The sequence below is a fragment of the Eleutherodactylus coqui genome, chromosome 6, assembly GCF_035609145.1.
Source record: "Eleutherodactylus coqui strain aEleCoq1 chromosome 6, aEleCoq1.hap1, whole genome shotgun sequence".
Taxonomy (NCBI): Eukaryota; Metazoa; Chordata; class Amphibia; order Anura; family Eleutherodactylidae; genus Eleutherodactylus; species Eleutherodactylus coqui.
The window spans coordinates 1,123,554-1,146,340 of record NC_089842.1 but is presented as its reverse complement, the minus strand read 5'-3'; the positions used below and the strand labels follow the sequence as shown (position 1 = coordinate 1,146,340).

At 47.0% G+C, this 22,787-nt stretch overlaps 1 protein-coding gene across 1 annotated transcript in view; it reads left to right on the top strand.

Moving 5' to 3' along the window:
• Positions 1-22,787, top strand: part of LOC136631726 (FXYD domain-containing ion transport regulator 6-like) — a 79,269-nt gene that overhangs the window by 19,016 nt on the left and 37,466 nt on the right. The window contains exons 2-3 of the mRNA XM_066606026.1: positions 15,486-15,539; positions 22,101-22,142. Of these exons, the coding sequence (XP_066462123.1) occupies positions 15,491-15,539; positions 22,101-22,142 (91 nt within the window). The 5' untranslated portion in view covers positions 15,486-15,490. The remainder of the gene's footprint in view (positions 1-15,485; positions 15,540-22,100; positions 22,143-22,787) is intronic.

Here is a 22,787-nt window from a genome sequence, read left to right as displayed (position 1 = left end):
ATACACAGTGATGTCACAGTACAGGGATAATACACACAGTGATGTCACAGTACACGGATAATACACACAGTGATGTCACAGTACGGAGATAATACACACAGTGATGTCACAGCACAGAGATAATACACAGTGATGTCACAGTACAGGGATAATACACGCAGTGATGTCACAGTACACGGATAATACACGCAGTGATGTCACAGTACAGGGATAATACACACAGTGATGTCACAGCACAGAGATAATACACACAGTGATGTCACAGCACAGGGATAATACACACAGTGATGTCACAGTACAGGGATAATACACACAGTGATGTCACAGTACAGGGATAATACACACAGTGATGTCACAGTACAGGGATAATACACAGTGATGTCACAGTACAGGGATAATACACAGTGATGTCACAGTACAGGGATAATACACGCAGTGATGTCACAGTACACGGATAATACACGCAGTGATGTCACAGTACAGAGATAATACACGCAGTGATGTCACAGTACAGGGATGATACACGCACTGATGTCACAGTACAGGGATAATACACACAGTGATGTCACAGCACAGAGATAATACACAGTGATGTCACAGTACAGGGATAATACACAGTGATGTCACAGTACAGAGATAATACACACAGTGATGTCACAGCACAGAGATAATACACACAGTGATGTCACAGTACAGAGATAATACACAGTGATGTCACAGCACAGAGATAATACACAGTGATGTCACAGTACAGGGATAATACACACAGTGATGTCACAGTACACGGATAATACACACAGTGATGTCACAGTACGGAGATAATACACACAGTGATGTCACAGCACAGAGATAATACACAGTGATGTCACAGTACAGGGATAATACACGCAGTGATGTCACAGTACACGGATAATACACGCAGTGATGTCACAGTACAGGGATAATACACACAGTGATGTCACAGCACAGAGATAATACACACAGTGATGTCACAGCACAGGGATAATACACACAGTGATGTCACAGTACAGGGATAATACACACAGTGATGTCACAGTACAGGGATAATACACACAGTGATGTCACAGTACAGGGATAATACACAGTGATGTCACAGTACAGGGATAATACACAGTGATGTCACAGTACAGGGATAATACACGCAGTGATGTCACAGTACACGGATAATACACGCAGTGATGTCACAGTACAGAGATAATACACGCAGTGATGTCACAGTACAGGGATGATACACGCACTGATGTCACAGTACAGGGATAATACACACAGTGATGTCACAGCACAGAGATAATACACACAGTGATGTCACAGCACAGAGATAATACACACAGTGATGTCACAGCACAGAGATAATACACACAGTGATGTCACAGCACAGAGATAATACACAGTGATGTCACAGTACAGGGATAATACACAGTGATGTCACAGTACAGAGATAATACACACAGTGATGTCACAGCACAGAGATAATACACACAGTGATGTCACAGTACAGAGATAATACACAGTGATGTCACAGCACAGAGATAATACACAGTGATGTCACAGTACAGGGATAATACACACAGTGATGTCACAGTACACGGATAATACACACAGTGATGTCACAGTACACGGATAATACACACAGTGATGTCACAGTACGGAGATAATACACACAGTGATGTCACAGCACAGAGATAATACACAGTGATGTCACAGTACAGGGATAATACACGCAGTGATGTCACAGTACACGGATAATACACGCAGTGATGTCACAGTACAGGGATAATACACACAGTGATGTCACAGCACAGAGATAATACACACAGTGATGTCACAGCACAGGGATAATACACACAGTGATGTCACAGTACAGGGATAATACACACAGTGATGTCACAGTACAGGGATAATACACGCAGTGATGTCACAGTACACGGATAATACACGCAGTGATGTCACAGTACAGGGATAATACACGCAGTGATGTCACATTACAGGGATAATACACACACTGATGTCACAGTACAGAGATAATACACACACTGATGTCACAATACAGAGATAATACACACAGTGATGTCACAATACAGAGATAATACACACAGTGATGTCACAATACAGAGATAATACACACAGTGATGTCACAGCACAGGGATAATACACGCAGTGATGTCACAGCACAGGGATAATACACACAGTGATGTCACAGTACAGGGATAATACACACAGTGGTGTCACAGCACAGAGATAATACACGCAGTGATGTCACAGCACAGGGATAATACACGCAGTGATGTCACAGTACAGGGATAATACACAGTGATGTCACAGTACAGGGATAATACACACAGTGGTGTCACAGCACAGAGATAATACACACAGTGATGTCACAGCACAGAGATAATACACAGTGATGTCACAGTACAGGGATAATACACACAGTGATGTCACAGTACAGGGATAATACACACAGTGATGTCACAGTACAGGGATAATACACGCAGTGATGTCACAGTACAGGGATAATACACGCAGTGATGTCACAGTACAGGGATGATACACGCAGTGATGTCACAGCACAGGGATGATACACGCGGTGATGTCACAGTACAGGGATGATACACGCGGTGATGTCACAGTACAGGGATGATACACGCGGTGATGTCACAGTACAGGGATGATACACGCGGTGATGTCACAGTACAGGGATGATACACGCGGTGATGTCACAGTACAGGGATGATACACGCGGTGATGTCACAGTACAGGGATGATACACACGGTGATGTCACAGCACAGAAATAATACACAGTCCAGAGAAAGCAGGTCGCCAGCAGCACAAATTGTATATCCCTCCAAGGGCTGGGCATAGATTATGCAATAGCCAAAGAAACAGATGAATGGATCCTTATCACCAAAATCACATGCAGCAATGAAAAAAGACTTGGCAGCATCCAGGGTGCAAATTGATATCCAAAGTTTTATTCCCCCATCACAGAAAAACAGGCAACGTTTCGGCCATGTTGGCCTTTGTCAAGCTCATACACACAATGATGTCACGCTACAGGGATGATACACACAGTGATGTCACAGTACAGGGATGATACACACAGTGATGTCACAATACAGAAATAATACACAGTGATGTCACAGTACAGGGATGATACACAGTGATGTCACAGTACAGGGATGATACACAGTGATGTCACAGTACAGGGATGATACACGCAGTGATTTCACAGTACAGGGATGATACACGCAGTGATGTCACAGTACAGGGACGATACACGCAGTGATTTCACAGTACAGGGATGATACACACAGTGATGTCACAATACAGAAATAATACACAGTGATGTCACAATACAGGGATGATACACGCAGTGATGTCACAGTACAGGGATGATGCACGCAGTGATTTCACAGTACAGGGATGATACACGCAGTGATTTCACAGTACAGGCAAAATACACACAGTGATGTCACAGGACAGGGATGATACACGCAGTGATGTCACAATACAGAAATAATACACAGTGATGCCACAGTACAGGGATGATACACACAGTGATGTCACAATGCAGGAAATAATACACAGTGATGTCACAGTACAGGGATAATACACGCAGTGATGTCACAATACAGAAATAATACACAGTGATGTCACAGTACAGGGATGATACACAGTGATGTCACAGTACAGGGATGATACACGCAGTGATGTCACAATACAGAAATAATACACAGTGATGTCACAGTACAGGGATGATACACAGTGATGTCACAGTACAGGGACGATACACGCAGTGATTTCACAGTACAGGGATGATACACACAGTGATGTCACAATGCAGGAAATAATACACAGTGATGTCACAGTACAGGGATAATACACGCAGTGATGTCACAATACAGGGATGATACACGCAGTGATGTCACAATACAGAAATAATACACAGTGATGTCACAGTACAGGGATGATGCACGCAGTGATTTCACAGTACAGGGATGATACACGCAGTGATTTCACAGTACAGGCAAAATACACACAGTGATGTCACAGGACAGGGATGATACACGCAGGGATGTCACAGGACAGGGATGATACACGCAGTGATGTCACAGGACAGGGATGATACACGCAGTGATGTCACAGTACACGGATGATACACGCAGTGATGTCACAGTACAGGGATGATACACGCAGTGATGTCACAGTACAGGGATGATACACGCAGTGATGTCACAGTACAGAGATGATACACGCAGTGATGTCACAGTACAGAGATGATACACGCGGTGATGTCACAGTACAGGGATGATACACGCGGTGATGTCACAGTACAGGGATGATACACGCGGTGATGTCACAGTACAGGGATAATACACGCAGTGATGTCACAGGACAGGGATAATACACACAGTGATGTCACAGTACAGGGATAATACACGCAGTGATGTCACAGTACAGAGATAATATACCCAGTGATGTCACAGTACAGGGATAATACACGCAGTGATGTCACAGTACAGGGATAATACACGCAGTGATGTCACAGTACAGGGATAATACACGCAGTGATGTCACAATACAGGGATGATACACGCAGTGATGTCACAATACAGAAATAATACACAGTGATGTCACAGTACAGGGATGATACACGCAGTGATTTCACAGTACAGGCAAAATACACACAGTGATGTCACAGGACAGGGATGATACACGCAGTGATGTCACAGGACAGGGATGATACACGCAGTGATGTCACAGGACAGGGATGATACACGCAGTGATGTCACAGGACAGGGATGATACACGCAGTGATGTCACAGTACAGGGATGATACACGCAGTGATGTCACAGTACACGGATGATACACGCAGTGATGTCACAGTACAGGGATGATACACGCAGTGATGTCACAGTACAGGGATGATACACGCAGTGATGTCACAGTACAGAGATGATACACGCAGTGATGTCACAGTACAGAGATGATACACGCGGTGATGTCACAGTACAGAGATGATACACGCGGTGATGTCACAGTACAGGGATGATACACGCGGTGATGTCACAGTACAGGGATGATACACGCGGTGATGTCACAGTACAGGGATGATACACGCGGTGATGTCACAGTACAGGGATGATACACGCGGTGATGTCACAGCACAGAAATAATACACAGTCCAGAGAAAGCAGGTCGCCAGCAGCACAAATTGTATATCCCTCCAAGGGCTGGGCATAGATTATGCAGTAGCCAAAGAAACAGATGAATGGATCCTTATCACCAAAATCACATGCAGCAATGAAAAAAGACTTGGCAGCATCCAGGGTGCAAATTGATATCCAAAGTTTTATTCCCCCATCACAGAAAAACAGGCAACGTTTCGGCCATGTTGGCCTTTGTCAAGCTCATACACACAATGATGTCACGCTACAGGGATGATACACACAGTGATGTCACAGTACAGGGATGATACACGCAGTGATCTCACAATACAGAAATAATACACAGTGATGTCATAGTACAGGGATAATACACAGTGATGTCACAGTACAGGGATGATACACAGTGATGTCACAGTACAGGGATGATACACAGTGATGTCACAGTACAGGGACGATACACGCAGTGATTTCACAGTACAGGGATAATACACGCAGTGATGTCACAATACAGGGATGATACACGCAGTGATGTCACAATACAGAAATAATACACAGTGATGTCACAATACAGGGATGATACGTGCAGTGATGTCACAGTACAGGGAAAATACACAGTGATGTCCCAGTACAAGGACGATACACGCAGTGATTTCACAGTACAGGGATGATACACGCAGTGATGTCACAGTTCAGGGATGATATACGCAGTAATGTCACAATATAGGAAATAATACACAGTGATGTCACAGTACAGGGATGATACACGCAGTGATTTCACAGTACAGGGATGATACACGCAGTGATTTCACAGTACAGGCAAAATACACACAGTGATGTCACAGGACAGGGATGATACACGCAGTGATGTCACAGGACAGGGATGATACACGCAGTGATGTCACAGGACAGGGATGATACACGCAGTGATGTCACAGGACAGGGATGATACACGCAGTGATGTCACAGTACAGGGATGATACACGCAGTGATGTCACAGTACACGGATGATACACGCAGTGATGTCACAGTACAGGGATGATACACGCAGTGATGTCACAGTACAGGGATGATACACGCAGTGATGTCACAGTACAGAGATGATACACGCAGTGATGTCACAGTACAGAGATGATACACGCGGTGATGTCACAGTACAGAGATGATACACGCGGTGATGTCACAGTACAGGGATGATACACGCGGTGATGTCACAGTACAGGGATGATACACGCGGTGATGTCACAGTACAGGGATGATACACGCGGTGATGTCACAGTACAGGGATGATACACGCGGTGATGTCACAGCACAGAAATAATACACAGTCCAGAGAAAGCAGGTCGCCAGCAGCACAAATTGTATATCCCTCCAAGGGCTGGGCATAGATTATGCAGTAGCCAAAGAAACAGATGAATGGATCCTTATCACCAAAATCACATGCAGCAATGAAAAAAGACTTGGCAGCATCCAGGGTGCAAATTGATATCCAAAGTTTTATTCCCCCATCACAGAAAAACAGGCAACGTTTCGGCCATGTTGGCCTTTGTCAAGCTCATACACACAATGATGTCACGCTACAGGGATGATACACACAGTGATGTCACAGTACAGGGATGATACACGCAGTGATCTCACAATACAGAAATAATACACAGTGATGTCATAGTACAGGGATAATACACAGTGATGTCACAGTACAGGGATGATACACAGTGATGTCACAGTACAGGGATGATACACAGTGATGTCACAGTACAGGGACGATACACGCAGTGATTTCACAGTACAGGGATAATACACGCAGTGATGTCACAATACAGGGATGATACACGCAGTGATGTCACAATACAGAAATAATACACAGTGATGTCACAATACAGGGATGATACGTGCAGTGATGTCACAGTACAGGGAAAATACACAGTGATGTCCCAGTACAAGGACGATACACGCAGTGATTTCACAGTACAGGGATGATACACGCAGTGATGTCACAGTTCAGGGATGATATACGCAGTAATGTCACAATATAGGAAATAATACACAGTGATGTCACAGTACAGGGATGATACACGCAGTGATTTCACAGTACAGGGATGATACACGCAGTGATTTCACAGTACAGGCAAAATACACACAGTGATGTCACAGGACAGGGATGATACACGCAGTGATGTCACAGGACAGGGATGATACACGCAGTGATGTCACAGGACAGGGATGATACACGCAGTGATGTCACAGGACAGGGATAATATACACACTGATGTCACAGTACAGGGATAATACACGCAGTGATGTCACAGTACAGGGATAATACACGCAGTGATGTCACAGTACAGGGATAATACACGCAGTGATGTCACAGTACACGGATGATACACACAGTGATGTCACAGTACAGGGATGATACACGCAGTGATGTCACAGTACAGAGATGATACACGCAGTGATGTCACAGTACAGAGATGATACACGCGGTGATGTCACAGTACAGGGATGATACACGCGGTGATGTCACAGTACAGGGATGATACACGCGGTGATGTCACAGTACAGGGATGATACACGCAGTGATGTCACAATACAGAAATAATACACAGTGATGTCACAGTACAGGGATGATGCACTGTGATGTCACAGTACAGGGATAATACACAGTGATGTCACAGTACAGAGACGATACACCCAGTGATGTCACAACACAGGGATGATACGTGCAGTGATGTCACAGTACAGGGAAAATACACAGTGATGTCCCAGTACAAGGACGATACACGCAGTGATTTCACAGTACAGGGATGATACACGCAGTGATGTCACAGTTCAGGGATGATATACGCAGTAATGTCACAATATAGGAAATAATACACAGTGATGTCACAGTACAGGGATAATACACACAGTGATGTCACAGTACAGGGATAATACACGCAGTGATGTCACAGGACAGGGATAATACACACAGTGATGTCACAGTACAGGGATAATACACACAGTGATGTCACAGTACATGCACAATACACACAGAGATGTCACTGTACAGGGAAAATACACAGTGATGTCACAGGACAAGGATGATACACACAGTGATGTCACAGTACAGGGATGATACACACAGTGATGTCACAGTACAGGGATGATACACACAGTGATGTCACAGTGCAGGGATGATACACGCAGTAATGTCACAATACAGGAAATAATACACAGTGATGTCACAGTACAGCGACTATATATATACACGCGGTGATGTCACAGTACAGGGATAATACACAGTAATGTCACAGTACAGGGACGATACACCCAGTGATGTCACAAATCAGGGACGATACACGCAGTGATGTCACAGTAGAGGGATGATACGCGCAGTGATGTCACAGTACATATTCACTGAAAAAGCCAAAAATACCTGAAAAAGCCAAAAATACCAGACACGGTCGCCATAGGCACAGGTACAGGGATGATACACACAGTGATGTCACAATACAGAGATAATACACACAGTGATGTCACAATACAGAGATAATACACACAGTGATGTCACAGTACAGGGATAATATACACAGTGATGTCACAGCACAGGGATAATACACGCAGTGATGTCACAGTACAGGGATAATACACGCAGTGATGTCACAGTACAGGGATAATATACGCAGTGATGTCACAGTACAGGGATAATATACACAGTGATGTCACAGTACAGGGATAATATACACAGTGATGTCACAGTACAGGGATAATATACACAGTGATGTCACAGTACAGGGATAATATACACAGTGATGTCACAGTACAGGGATAATATACACAGTGATGTCACAGTACAGGGATAATACACGCAGTGATGTCACAGTACAGGGATAATACACGCAGTGATGTCACAGTACAGGGATAATACACGCAGTGATGTCACAATACAGGGATAATACACGCAGTGATGTCACAGTACAGGGATAATACACGCAGTGATGTCACAGTACATGGATAATACACGCAGTGATGTCACAGTACAGGGATAATACACGCAGTGATGTCACAGTACAGGGATAATACACGCAGTGATGTCACAGTACAGGGATAATACACGCAGTGATGTCACAGTACAGGGATAATACACGCAGTGATGTCACAGTACAGGGATAATACACGCAGTGATGTCACAGTACAGGGATAATACACGCACTGATGTCACAGTACAGAGATAATACACCCAGTGATGTCACAGTACAGGGATAATACACGCACTGATGTCACAGTACAGAGATAATACACCCAGTGATGTCACAGTACAGGGATAATATATGCAGTGATGTCACAGTACAGAGATAATACACCCAGTGATGTAACAGTACAGGGATAATATATGCAGTGATGTCACAGTACAGGGATGATATACGCAGTGATGTCACGGTACAGGGATGATACACGCAGTGTTGTCACGGTACAGAGATAATACACACAGTGATGTCACGGTACAGGGATAATACACACACTGATGTCACAGTACAGAGATAATACACCCAGTGATGTCACAGTATAGGGATAATACAGGGGTCAAAACTTGATTATTCAATTATACGTGCAAAAATAAGTAATCCCCCTATGTAATGGACCTTACCTTATAATTCTCTAACTTGTGGCTGTCATAGAAAGTTGAAATATGGCATGACTATGACTACGGTCATAGAAATAAAGGAGATGCTACTTAATTATACAATTAGAAGTGTAAGAAAACCGCGAAACTCTGTGATACCTCACCGCTATGTGTGTATACTGAGGAGAATCTACCTCACCACTATGTGTATATACTGAGGAGAATCTACCTCACCTCTATGTGTATATACTGAGGAGAATCTACCTCACCTCTATGTGTATATACTGAGGAGAATCTACCTCACCTCTATGTGTATATACTGAGGAGAATCTACCTCACCTCTATGTGTATATACTGAGGAGAATCTACCTCACCTCTATGTGTATATACTGAGGAGAATCTACCTCACCTCTATGTGTATATACTGAGGAGAATCTACCTCCCCTCTATGTGTATATACTGTGGAGAATCTACCTCACCACTATGTGTATATACTGAGGAGAATCTACCTCACCTCTATATGTATATACTGAGGAGAATCTACCTCACCTCTGTGTGTATATACTGAGGAGAATCTACCTCACCTCGATGTGTATATACTGAGGAGAAACTTCCTAACCTCTCTGTGTATATACTGAGGAGAATCTACCTCACCGCTATGTGTATATACTGAGGAGAATCTACCTCCCCTCTGTGTATATACTGAGGAGAATCTACCTCACCGCTATGTGTATATACTGAGGAGAATCTACCTCCCCTCTGCGTGTATATACTGAGGAGAATCTACCTCCCCTCTGCGTGTATATACTGAGGAGAATCTACCTCCCCTCTGCGTGTATATACTGAGGAGAATCTACCTCCCCTCTGCGTGTATATACTGAGGAGAATCTACCTCCCCTCTGCGTGTATATACTGAGGAGAATCTACCTCCCCTCTGCGTGTATATACTGAGGAGAATCTACCTCCCCTCTGCGTGTATATACTGAGGAGAATCTACCTCCCCTCTGCGTGTATATACTGAGGAGAATCTACCTCCCCTCTGCGTGTATATACTGAGGAGAATCTACCTCCCCTCTGCGTGTATATACTGAGGAGAATCTACCTCACCTCTATGTGTGTATATACTGAGGAGAATCTACCTCCCCTCTCTGTGTATATACTGAGGATAACCTACCTCACCTCTGTGTGTTGTGAGGGATTAGCGTTTAGGATCGGTAGCAACCTGGGCATAAGCAGTCAGAGACAGTGACACTTGCGATAAAGTCTTTAGTCCAGGCTTGGCCTGGGTTTATTTCCAAGCAAACAAAGCAAAATACAGGCCTTAACATCAGGCAAACACAAAGTAAATCCTGCTCGTCCGAGCACTTACTAAACATGGAGCGTCCCTGTCTACAAACTGGTAACACAAATGGCTCCTGCACACCGCCAGCCAGGACTCTCAGACCTGCAAAGGTCTCAGCTCTCCTCTAGGCCCTGTAGGCCCAGGCTTTATATGTCCTGGTACCAGCCCCACCTGGTACGTGGGAGTGGCCATCCCACCCTTCGCTTTGGTCACTCCAGGAAAAGCCGGCCCGGATTATGCGGCTTGGAGCCACTTACTTACTACACCGTGTCAGTAACTTAATGCTACTAACACCATACTGCCGGCTTCCTCCACCGAGCCCAGGCTGCTCGGTGGCACGTATCTGCCCAAGCGCTCCCCAAGGCCTCATAGGAGAGCATCCTAGGCGACACATACCTGCCCTCCAGCACCCTGCCGGTCACCGTCTCACAGTGTGTATACTGAGGAGAATCTACCTTACCACTATGTGTATATACTAAGGAAAATTAACCTTACCACTATGTGTATATACTGAGGAGAATCTATCCCACCTCTGTGTGTATATACTGAGGAGAATCTATCCCACCTCTGTGTGTATATACTGAGGAGAATCTACCTCACCTCTATGTGTATATACTGAGGAGAATATACCTCACCGCTGTGTGTATATACTGAGGAGAATCTACCTCCCCTCTATGTGTATATACTAAGGAAAATTAACCTTACCACTATGTGTATATACTGAGGAGAATCTACCTCACCTCTATGTGTATATATACTGAGGAGAATCTACCTCACCTCTATGTGTATATACTGAGGAGAATCTACCTCACCTCTGTGTATATACTGAGGAGAATCTATCCCACCTCTATGTGTATATACTGAGGAGAATATACCTCACCGCTGTGTGTATATACTGAGGAGAATCTACCTCACCTCTATGTGTATATACTGAGGAGAATCTACCTCACCTCTATGTGTATATACTGAGGAGAATGTGCCTCACCTCTGTGTGTATATACTGAGGAGAATCTACCTCACCTCTATGTGTGTATATACTGAGGAGAATATACCTCACCGCTGTGTGTGTATATACTGAGGAGAATCTACCGCCCCTCTATGTGTACATACTGGGGAGAATCTACCTCACCTATATGTGTATATACTGAGGAGAATCTACCTCACCTCTGTGTGTATATACTGAGGAGAATCTACCTCACCTCTGTGTGTATATACTGAGGAGAATCTACCTCCCCTCTATGTGTATATACTGAGGAGAATCTACCTCACCACTATGTGTATATACTAAGGAGAATCTACCTCACCTCTATGTGTATATACTGAGGAGAATCTACCTCAGCTCTATGTGTATATACTGAGGAGAATCTATCCCACCTCTATGTGTGTATATACTGAGGAGAATATACCTCACCGCTGTGTGTGTATATACTGAGGAGAATCTACCTCACCTCTGTGTGTATATACTGAGGAGAATCTACCTCACCTCTATGTGTATATACTGAGGAGAATCTACCTCCCCCCTATGTGTATATACTGAGGACAATCTACGTCACCTCTATGTGTATATACTGAGGACAATCTACCTCACCTCTATGTGTATATACTGAGGAGAATCTACCTCACCTCTATGTGTATATACTGAGGAGAATATACCTCACCGCTGTGTGTATATACTGAGGAGAATCTACCTCACCTCTGTGTGTATATACTGAGGAGAATCTACTTCCCCTCTGTATATATAAATGCAAAAACCTATTCCCAGCAGCCCCCTCTAGAGTTCACACCTGTACCTGCAGGTAACTTTTCCCAGCAGCCCCTTCTAGGGGCCACAGCTGTACCTGCAGATTACTGTTCCCAGCAGTCCCCTTTGGGGCCACAGCTGTACCTGCAGATTACTGTTTCCAGCAGTCCCCTTTGGGGCCACAGCTGTACCTGCAGATAACTTTTCCCAGCAGCCCCTTCTAGAGGCCACACCTGTAGCTGCAGGTAACTGTCCCCAACAGCACCTTCTAGGGGCCACAGCTGTACCTGCAGATAACTGTTCCCAACAGCCCTTTCTAGGAGCCACACCTGTACCTGCAGATACCTGTTCCCAGCAGCCCCCTCTATAGGTCACACCCGTACCTGCAGGTAACCGTTCCTAGCAGCCCCTTCTAGGGGCCACAGCTGTACCTGCAGATAACTGTTCCCAGCAGCCACCTCTATAGGTCACACCTGTACCTGCAGGTAACTCTTCCCAGCAGCCCTTTCTAGGGGCCTCAGCTGTACCTGCAGATAACTGTTTCCAGCAGCCCCCTCTAGTGGCCACACCTGTACCTGCAGGTAACTGTTCTCAGCAGCCCCCTCTATAGGTCACACCTGTACCTGCAGGTAACTGACCCCAACAGCCCCTTCTAGGGGCCACAGCTGTACCTGCAGATAACTGTTTCCAACAGCCCTTTCTAGAGGCCACACCTGTACCTGCAGATAACTGTTTCCAGCAGCCCCCTCTATAGGTCACACCTGTACCTGCAGGTAACGGTTCCTAGCAGCCCCTTCTAGGGGCCTCAGCTGTACCTGCAGATAACTGTTCCCAGCAGCCCCCTCTAGAGGCCACACCTGTACTTGCAGATAACTGTTCCCAGCAGCGCCCTCTATAGGTCACACCTGTACCTGCAGGTAACTGTTCCCAGTTGTGAGAGATATGCAGTACCCCAGGTCCTGGGGATCGGTCCGGGCCTAGAATAAACTTTACTTGGAAAAATGTCAGCAATACAAGGCACAATTTAGAGCAATGACAGTGCAAGAAATCAATAGATTTGAACAGTATCTAGACTTCAGAACACCCATGCGTGAACGATAGACTTAGGAGTACCTCCACATGGTGATCCAGACTTTAGAACAGCCAGGTGTGAAAGACAAAATGGGTGTACCTCTACCCGGTGATCCATTAGATCCGGATAGCTGCATAGGAAATTATCACTTAGACAGTACCTCTGCATTGGGCCTTGACAAGCACTCACTCATGGTTGCTCTCGCTCTGCTTAGGTGGGCTCACTCCTTCCTCCTCACATGCACATCCAAGCCGGGAATACCTCTCCTCCTCCTCCATGCTTCACTACATGAGGGCTAAAGGTGCCCCCATGTAGCTGGACCTCCTGACTCTGACTCCTGAAGACATGGGCCCTCTTCCAAACACTCACTTTTCTTAACCTCTCTCATACCACGTGACAGGACATAAATTGATAGATCTACAGACAGTCAGCTCACACTTTGCAGACATTAACCTCTCACTTGCTGCAGCTGTGCAATACACATAACAGAATGACAAGACCGTTTTGCACAGATTATCCACATAAGACATACATGTATGACATTATGGAGGGGGCCAGGAAAGCATGGACGGTATTAGTGTATCTTGACGCCACCAGGAAGAACTGGTGGAGCCAAGGTTGACAGGGGGGGTGACGCCCCCTGTAGCTGATTGGCTGTAGAGTTCGATGGGCTGCAGGTCCTGGCAGACCACTAAGCTCACGCTGCAGCTGCAGTGATTACTGACAGGGATGGAGGGTTAGGGTAAGGGGTAAGTGTAAAAGTTAGCCTTACTGTTATAATATAAGGCTAACTGTTACATTAACCCCTCACCCTAACCCTCCATCTCTGTGACAAATTTGGGGACTCTGCTTTTTGTATGGACTGTATATATGTGTGCTGCACGATGTATGGGCTGTATGTATGCTGTATGTATATGTGCTGCATGATGTATGGACTGTATGTATGTGTGCTGCATGATGTATGGACTGTATGTATGCTGTATGTATGTGTGCTGCACGATGTATGGGCTGTATGTATGCTGTATGTATGTGTGCTGCACGATGTATGGGCTGTATGTATGCTGTATGTATGTGTGCTGCACGATGTATGGGCTGTATGTATGCTGTATGTATGTGTGCTGCATGATGTATGGACTGTATGTATGTGTGCTGCACGATGTATGGGCTGTATGTATGCTGTATGTGTGTGCGCTGCATGATGTATGGACTGTATGTTTGCTGTATGTATGTGTGCTGCACGATGTATGGGCTGTATGTATGTGTGCTGTATGTATGCTGTATGTATGTGCGCTGCACGATGTATGGGCTGTATGTATGCTGTATGTATGTGTGCTGCACGATGTATGGGCTGTATGTATGCTGTATGTATGTGTGCTGCACGATGTATGGGCTGTATGTATGCTGTATGTATGTGTGCTGCATGATGTATGGACTGTATGTATGCTGTATGTATGTGTGCTGCATGATGTATGGACTGTATGTATGTGTGCTGTGTTGATGGACGCCCACTTCTCACCAGCATCCTGTTGATTCTTGCAGGGCTCATGGAGGCTGCGCTGATCTTCCTGTGCTCCGTCCTGGTCCCGGTACTTGGTAAGAGCAGTGTCTGCACTTTCTTCTTTACATGCTTCGACTTCATGACTGTGGAGGACCAACAAGTAGTCAGCAATCAGGACAGTTCGGGGCGTGCGCTAGTAGGAGGGGCGGCGGCATCCACAGTACGCGCCACGTGGAGGACCGCTTCTAGAAACCGCTGCAGGTTGTGGCTCTGCACTCCCTTGCTCAGGCCGTATTCGCACGGACAATGCCCCATGTGAGTTCTGTCCGAGGCCGCGATGGAAGAGAAGCCGCTCGTTTCAGTGGGTGAATTCATGCAAGCGATTCGTCTTTTGACCGATAGTCGCAGTTTGAACAATCGCTGTACTTTGTGAGATTCTTCAAGAATCGCCATTGTTTTCAATGGAAGCGTAAAAAAGCATCGCGATCGCCTGACCGGTGATGTTTCCTAAAGCGGTTTACCATTTACTTGTTCATCATCCGCTCAGCAGTGCAGGTAAGACGGAGCGGTTTTCACTGACCTACATCGCGCCCACCTGTGCGGACGAGCGTGTTTTAGCGCCGTAGTTGTCCGTGTTTTGTGGATCGCAATGCGGAGCGGATGTAGATTAATGTATCTGTTCATGTGGAGCGTTTTCCCTCCTTTGTCTCCATATTGCTATTACTGATGTCACGGGAAACCTGTCCATCATACAGATCGGCGCCTCGCACGGCTTCCCATATGCTTATAGGGCTTATTCACACAAACATTATTTCCATTTCCAAAATGGTCCAGAAATCATAATATTTCACATAGTTGCGCTTCGCGCCCGACGTCTCTTAACTGAAGTCTATGGCTGTAATTAAAAAACCGGATTGCACTCGCTTGATGCGACTGGGATTCATTTTTATTGCATATAACCATGAAACGAGCGTACGAGCGCGGGCAGATCCGTAATTACATAATTTACACATGTAAAAATGGGATGGAAAACGCACGAATATTGTACGGAAAAACTGCAACAACGCAAAACCTTAAAATTGTACAAAAAAAATCAGTAATTTTTAAGGACTAAAAAGCTCTCTTGTGAATATATTGTTCCATGTGCTTGGCGCACCACGCCGCAGCGCGAATGGCATCCTAACCAAACCGCAACAACACTCACAGTATTTGCAAGTACAGATTACACCACTCCAGCAAAGATATAAGGAAACCTGTCTGTAACTAATTAGGGAGAGTGGGGCACCCCTGCCTAAGAGCAGAGTAGGCGTCCCAACAAGGACGGCCCCAAGGTCTTCACCTCGGATCTGGCTATCCCTGATTAGGAACCTGGAGAGATGCACAATACGCAGGACACGTTGCTGTTTACACCTACACACAGAACAGGACTGTCACACCTCATGTCCGTCCACCTGCACAGACATCCAGAACACGTCACTGTTCACAACAAGGGGAAAGCGAGTCAGCCACCGTGCCGACATACAGGGAACTGTGTCGAGAATCACCCATCTGGCCATACGTGACATCAGACGTCTGGAGGCCACAGCTGTTAAAGGGGAAGGGAGCCGGGGTCTGCATGAGATGCAGACTGGGAATACGGGTGTGCAGACCGTCCTCAGGAAAGTTGAAATAGACACTACAGACTAACAATCAGAACACCCACTCTAAGTGGGAATACTATGGGATGAATAAATGACTGGCATCCTCTAATTAGGGGGCTGGTATATATGAGCAGCAGACCAGAGGGATTGGCTGTCTGGAGCAATCCACACCCAGGCAACTCAATCATCCCATACAAGAGAAGGTCTCCACATCATGTCTGCTTCTACCTCGCTTCCGTCCTGATTCTATCCCGCTTCTGTCCTGATTGTACCCAGCCTCCATCCTGATTGTACCACGCTTCCGTTCTGATTCTACCCCACGTTCGACATAATTCTACCCCACTTCTGCCCCTCTTCAGTCCAGATCCTACCCCGCTTCCATTCTGATTCTACCCCGCCAACGTATTGATCCTACCCCATTTCTGTCCTAAATGTACACCGCTTCCATCCTGATTCTACCCCACTTCCGTCTGATAATAGCCCGCTTCTGCCCCACTTCAGCCGTGATTCTACCCTGCCAACATCTTGTTTCTACCCTGCTTCTGTTCTGATTGTACCCCACTTCCAACCTAATTCCACCTCACTTCTACCACACTTCAGCCCTGATTCTACCCAGCTTCCATCCTGATTCTAGCCCGCCAACGTCTTAATTGTATCCCACCAACGTCTTGATCTACTCCGCTTCTGTCCTTATTGTACCCCACTTCCATCCTGATTGTACCCTGATTCCATCTTGATTCTACCCCACTTCAGCCTCGATTATATCCCGTTTCATCCCCACTTCCGTCCTGATTCTATCCTGCTTCAACCTTGATTCTGTCCTTATTCTTCCTTGTCTCCATCCTGATTTTAACCCACTTCTGTTCCTGATTCTGCACCACTTCATCCTCACTTCCGTCCCGATTTTATGCTGCTTCAGCTCCGCTTCTGTCCTGATTCTTCTCCGCTTCCGTCCTGATTCTACCCTGCTTCAGCCGTGATTATATCCCACTTCATCCCCACTTCCATCCTGATTCTACCCTGCCTCTCTCTGTCCTGATTCTTCCCCGCTTCTGTCCTGATTTTAACCCGCTTCCGTTCTGATTCTTCCTTGCTTCATCTCCGCTTCCATCCTGATTTTAACCTGCTTCAGCCCCGATTCCATCCTGATTCTACTCTGCTTCATCTCCGCTTCCCTTCTGATTTTGCCCCACTTCTGACCTAATTCTACCCCACTTAAGCCGTGATTCTACCCAGCTTCCATCCTGATTCTACCCTGTATCATCGCAGCTTCTGTCTTGATCCTGCCCCGCTTCTGTCCTGATTCTACCCCAATTCCAACCTAATTCTACCCTGCTTCAGCCCTGATTCTACCCAGTTTTCATCCTGATTCTGCCCCGCCAACGTCTTAATTGTATCCCGCCAATGCCTTGATTCTACCCCGCTTCCATCCTGATTCTACCCTGCTCCCGTCCTCATTGTACCACACCTCCATCCTGATTCTACCCCACTTCAGCCTCCATTCTATCCCGCTTCCGTTCTGATTGTACCCCGTTTAGCCCTGAATATATCCCTATTCATCCCCATTTCCGTCCTGATTCTACCCTGGCTCTGTCCTGATTCTTTCCCACTTCCATCCTGATTTTAATCCGCTTCTGTCCTGATTATTCCCAGCTTCAGCCCCACTTCCGTCCTGATTTTAACCTGCTTCAGCCCTGCTTCTGCCCTGATTCTACCCTGCTTCTGTCCTGATTCTACCCCGCTTCAGCCCTGATTCTACCCCGCTTCCATCCTAATCCTACCCCATATCATCCCCTCTTCCGTCTTGATTCTACCCTGCTTCTGTCCTGATTCTACCCAGCTTCAGCCCTGATTCCACCCTGCTTCAGGCCCGCTTTGATCCTGATTCCATGCCACTTCATCCCCGCTTTTGTCCTGTTTTTAACCCGCTTCAGCACCGCTTCCATCCTAAATCTTCCCTGCTTCCTGATTCTATCCCGCTTCTTCCCAGCTTTCATCCTGATTTTAACCTGCTTCAGCCCTGATTCTACCCTGCTTCATCCCCGTTTCAGCCATGATTCTACCCCGCTTCCATCCTAATTCTACCCGGCTTCCATCCTGATTCTACACCTACTTTCGTCCTAATTCTACCCTGCTTCAGCCATGATTCTACCCCACCAATGTCCTGATTGTACCCCGCTTCCTTCCTGATTGTATCCCACTTCCATCCTGATTCTGCCCCACTTCCAACCTACTTCTACCCCGCTTCAGCCATGATTCTACCCAGCTTCCATCCTGATTCTACCCTGCCAATGTTTTGATTCTACCTCGCCAACATCTTAATTCTACCCCGCCAACGACTTGATTGTACCCTGCTTCTGTCCTGATTCTACCCCTTATCATCCCCATTTCTGTCTTGATCCTACCCCACTTCCGTCCTGATTCTACCCCACTTCCAACCTAATTCTACCCCGCTTCAGCCCTGAATCTACCCAGCTTCCACCCTGATTCTAACTTGCCAATGTCTAAATTATATCCCGCCAGCATCCTGATTGTACCACGCTTCAATCCTGATTCTACCCTGCTTCCGTTCTGATTCTACCCCACTTCAGCACTGTTTATATCCCCACTTCCATCCTGACTCTGACCTGCTTCGTCCCTGATTCTACCCTTCTATGTCTTGATTCTACCCTTATTCATCTGTCCTGATTCTTCCCCGTTCCATCGTGATTCTTCCCTGCTTCTGTCCTGATTTTAACCTGCTTCCGTACTGATTCTTTCCCGCTTCAGCCCCACTTCCATCCTGATTCTACTATGCTTCCATCCTGATTTTAACTGGCTTCAGCCTGATTCTACCCTGCCAACGTCCTAATTGTTCTCGCCAACGTCTGGATTCTACCCCACTTCCATCCTGATTCTACCCCGCTTCATCCCCGCTTCTGTCCTGATTCTTCCCCGTTTCCATCCCTATTCTACCCCACTTCACTCCTGGTTATACCCTGCTTCATCCCTGCTGCAGCTCCGCTTCCATTCTGATTCTATCCCGCTTCAGTCCTGATTTTAACCCTGCTTCATCCCCTATTCTACGCCGCTTCCATCCTGATTCTATCCTGCTTCTACCCCGCTTCCATCCTGATTTTCACTGGCTTCAGCCCTGATTCTACACCTACTTTCGTCCTAATTCTACCCTGCTTCAGCCATGATTCTACCCCACCAATGTCCTGATTGTACCACGCTTCAATCCTGATTCTACCCTGCTTCCGTTCTGATTCTACCCCACTTCAGCACTGTTTATATCCCCACTTCCATCCTGACTCTGACCTGCTTCGTCCCTGATTCTACCCTTCTATGTCTTGATTCTACCCTTATTCATCTGTCCTGATTCTTCCCCGTTCCTTCGTGATTCTTCCCTGCTTCTGTCCTGATTTTAACCTGCTTCCGTACTGATTCTTTCCCGCTTTAGCCCCGCTTCTGTCCTGATTCTACCTTGTGTCATCTCTGCTCTTGTCCTGATTCTACCGTGCTTCAGCCCCACTTCCATCCTGATTCTACTATGCTTCCATCCTGATTTTAACTGGCTTCAGCCTGATTCTACCCTGCCAACGTCCTAATTGTTCTCGCCAACGTCCTAATTGTTCTCGCCAACGTCCTAATTGTTCTCGCCAACGTCTGGATTCTACCCCGCTTCATCCCCGCTTCTGTCCTGATTCTTCCCCGTTTCCATCCCTATTCTACCCCACTTCACTCCTGGTTATACCCTGCTTCATCCCTGCTGCAGCTCCGCTTCCATCCTGCTTCTACCCCGCTTCCATCCTGATTTTCACTGGCTTCAGCCCTGATTCTGTCCCGCTTCAGCTCCACTTCCATCCTGATTCTACCCCGTTTCAGCCCTGTTTCCATCTTAATTTTAGCCCTCTTCAGCCCTGCTTCTGTTCTGATTCTATCATGCAGTTAGCTGCATGGAAGATGGAGACCTGAGAGAGCATGATGTGCACAGGGGCTTCTCGACTGACGGTTGGGGTCACCACCTGTCTGCTGGCTCCAAGGTCGAGCTGGTACTTGGTTGCATATAAATGTGCAGTAATTGCTCCCTGTGAGTACGGCCCGGCAGCAGTTATGGCTTCTGTATACAGAGACCCTGCCTCCACCCAGCGGCTGCGCTGCGTGCTGTAGCTACAGAAACCCAGACTCTGGGGGGAGAAGCCGGGTCTCTGCATACAGAAGACAGGCTGGCTGGAGTGGAACTGCTTCCGTGAGTTAAACTACTTGCGGTCTTGGTTGTTGTTCAAGAGCACTAAGTGTGGGCACCATTACTACGGGGGTCACTATCAGGGATGCACTATAAGGGTCCCTATTACCTTGGGGGCCATTAAAGAGGTACACTATTCCTATGGGGGCCACTAAGGGGGCGCATTCTGACCACTGGACCACTGAGAGGGGGCGTTATTACTGCAGCGGCCACTGCGATAAGCCACACCCCTGACCACACCCCCTTTTACATTGGTCTGTATTTTTTGGCAACTTTACTTCCAGAGGATTTTGATGGTTGGATTCCAACATGTCCGATCCTTTTGTTCTTGGGGTGTTAGTTGTGGCTCGTTCCCCTCTCCCCATGCTGAGCATACGTCTGTGGGGGAGGGGAGACAGCCATCGGTTGTATAAAAAGCATGGCGAGCGGAAGGTCTATACTAGGCGGCGCCTCCTCCATGAAAGCAGACCTCCGCCCCTGCCACAAATTGGCGTCCAGCAAGTGGAGGGGGCGTTAGGTGAGCTGCCGCTGTCCGCAGGTCCACCGGTCACAGACTCTGTTTTCGCTTGTTCCCAATAGCTGCTGCGGTCATGCAGTAGGCACGCCAGCGCTGGGCACCAATCGGGCGGCTCCTAGAATGGCAGCCAGTGATCACATCTGGGGGTTCTGTAGGAGACGGGCTTTCCTTTGCACCCTACGTATGTGGTAGGTGCAGAGACCGCGCCTCCAGTAAGCGTGCCGCCACGCTGCCGTCACGTACATTTACGTTATCTCTGTTCTTCATGCAGGCGCCAGTGAAGAAAGTAAAGACACGGATCCTTTCCACTACGGTAAGTGATGCGAGCGCCGGGCGGAAGGCGGATTTATTGCGCGCGGAGGCTTTAGTCACCGTCCCAGCACTCTGCGTAGAACGCTCACTAATAAAATGGAGGCCTAAACTGCAACGGTGAAAAGACACTAAACCATCTGCGGATTGTGATGCGGGATGGAAGAATGGCTTCAGCCGCCTGCAGTTCCGCAGTTAGACTGATGGATTCGGTGGCGTCCTGCGGCATGATTCCGTCTGCATCACGGCACCTTTAGGGACCTCTCACACATGCAGAATATTTCTGCAAGGCGCACCTACAGGCGCAGCTGCCGATCGCCACAAGGACACACGGGGTTGGCTGCAGCGGTCGGTGTGCTTTGCAGAAATGTGTGAAAGGTCCCTAATTAGCCGCCTGCTTTTACTGGAAACGCGCTGCTCCCCCAGAACCGCCGACCATTCCGCATGTAAATGCTGCATCCCGGTGCATCATGGCCGTGACCTCCTCTCCTGTGATCAGCGCTTCGAGGTAACCCGGCGGGGCCAGTCTGCTGAAGCCATGAGGTCCCGATGTCGGCCCCCTACAGCCATATCTGGTCACTCCCTCGCGCAGGAACGATGTAATCGCCGCGGCACGTAAATAGACGGCGGCTCTTCAGACTGGCACGCT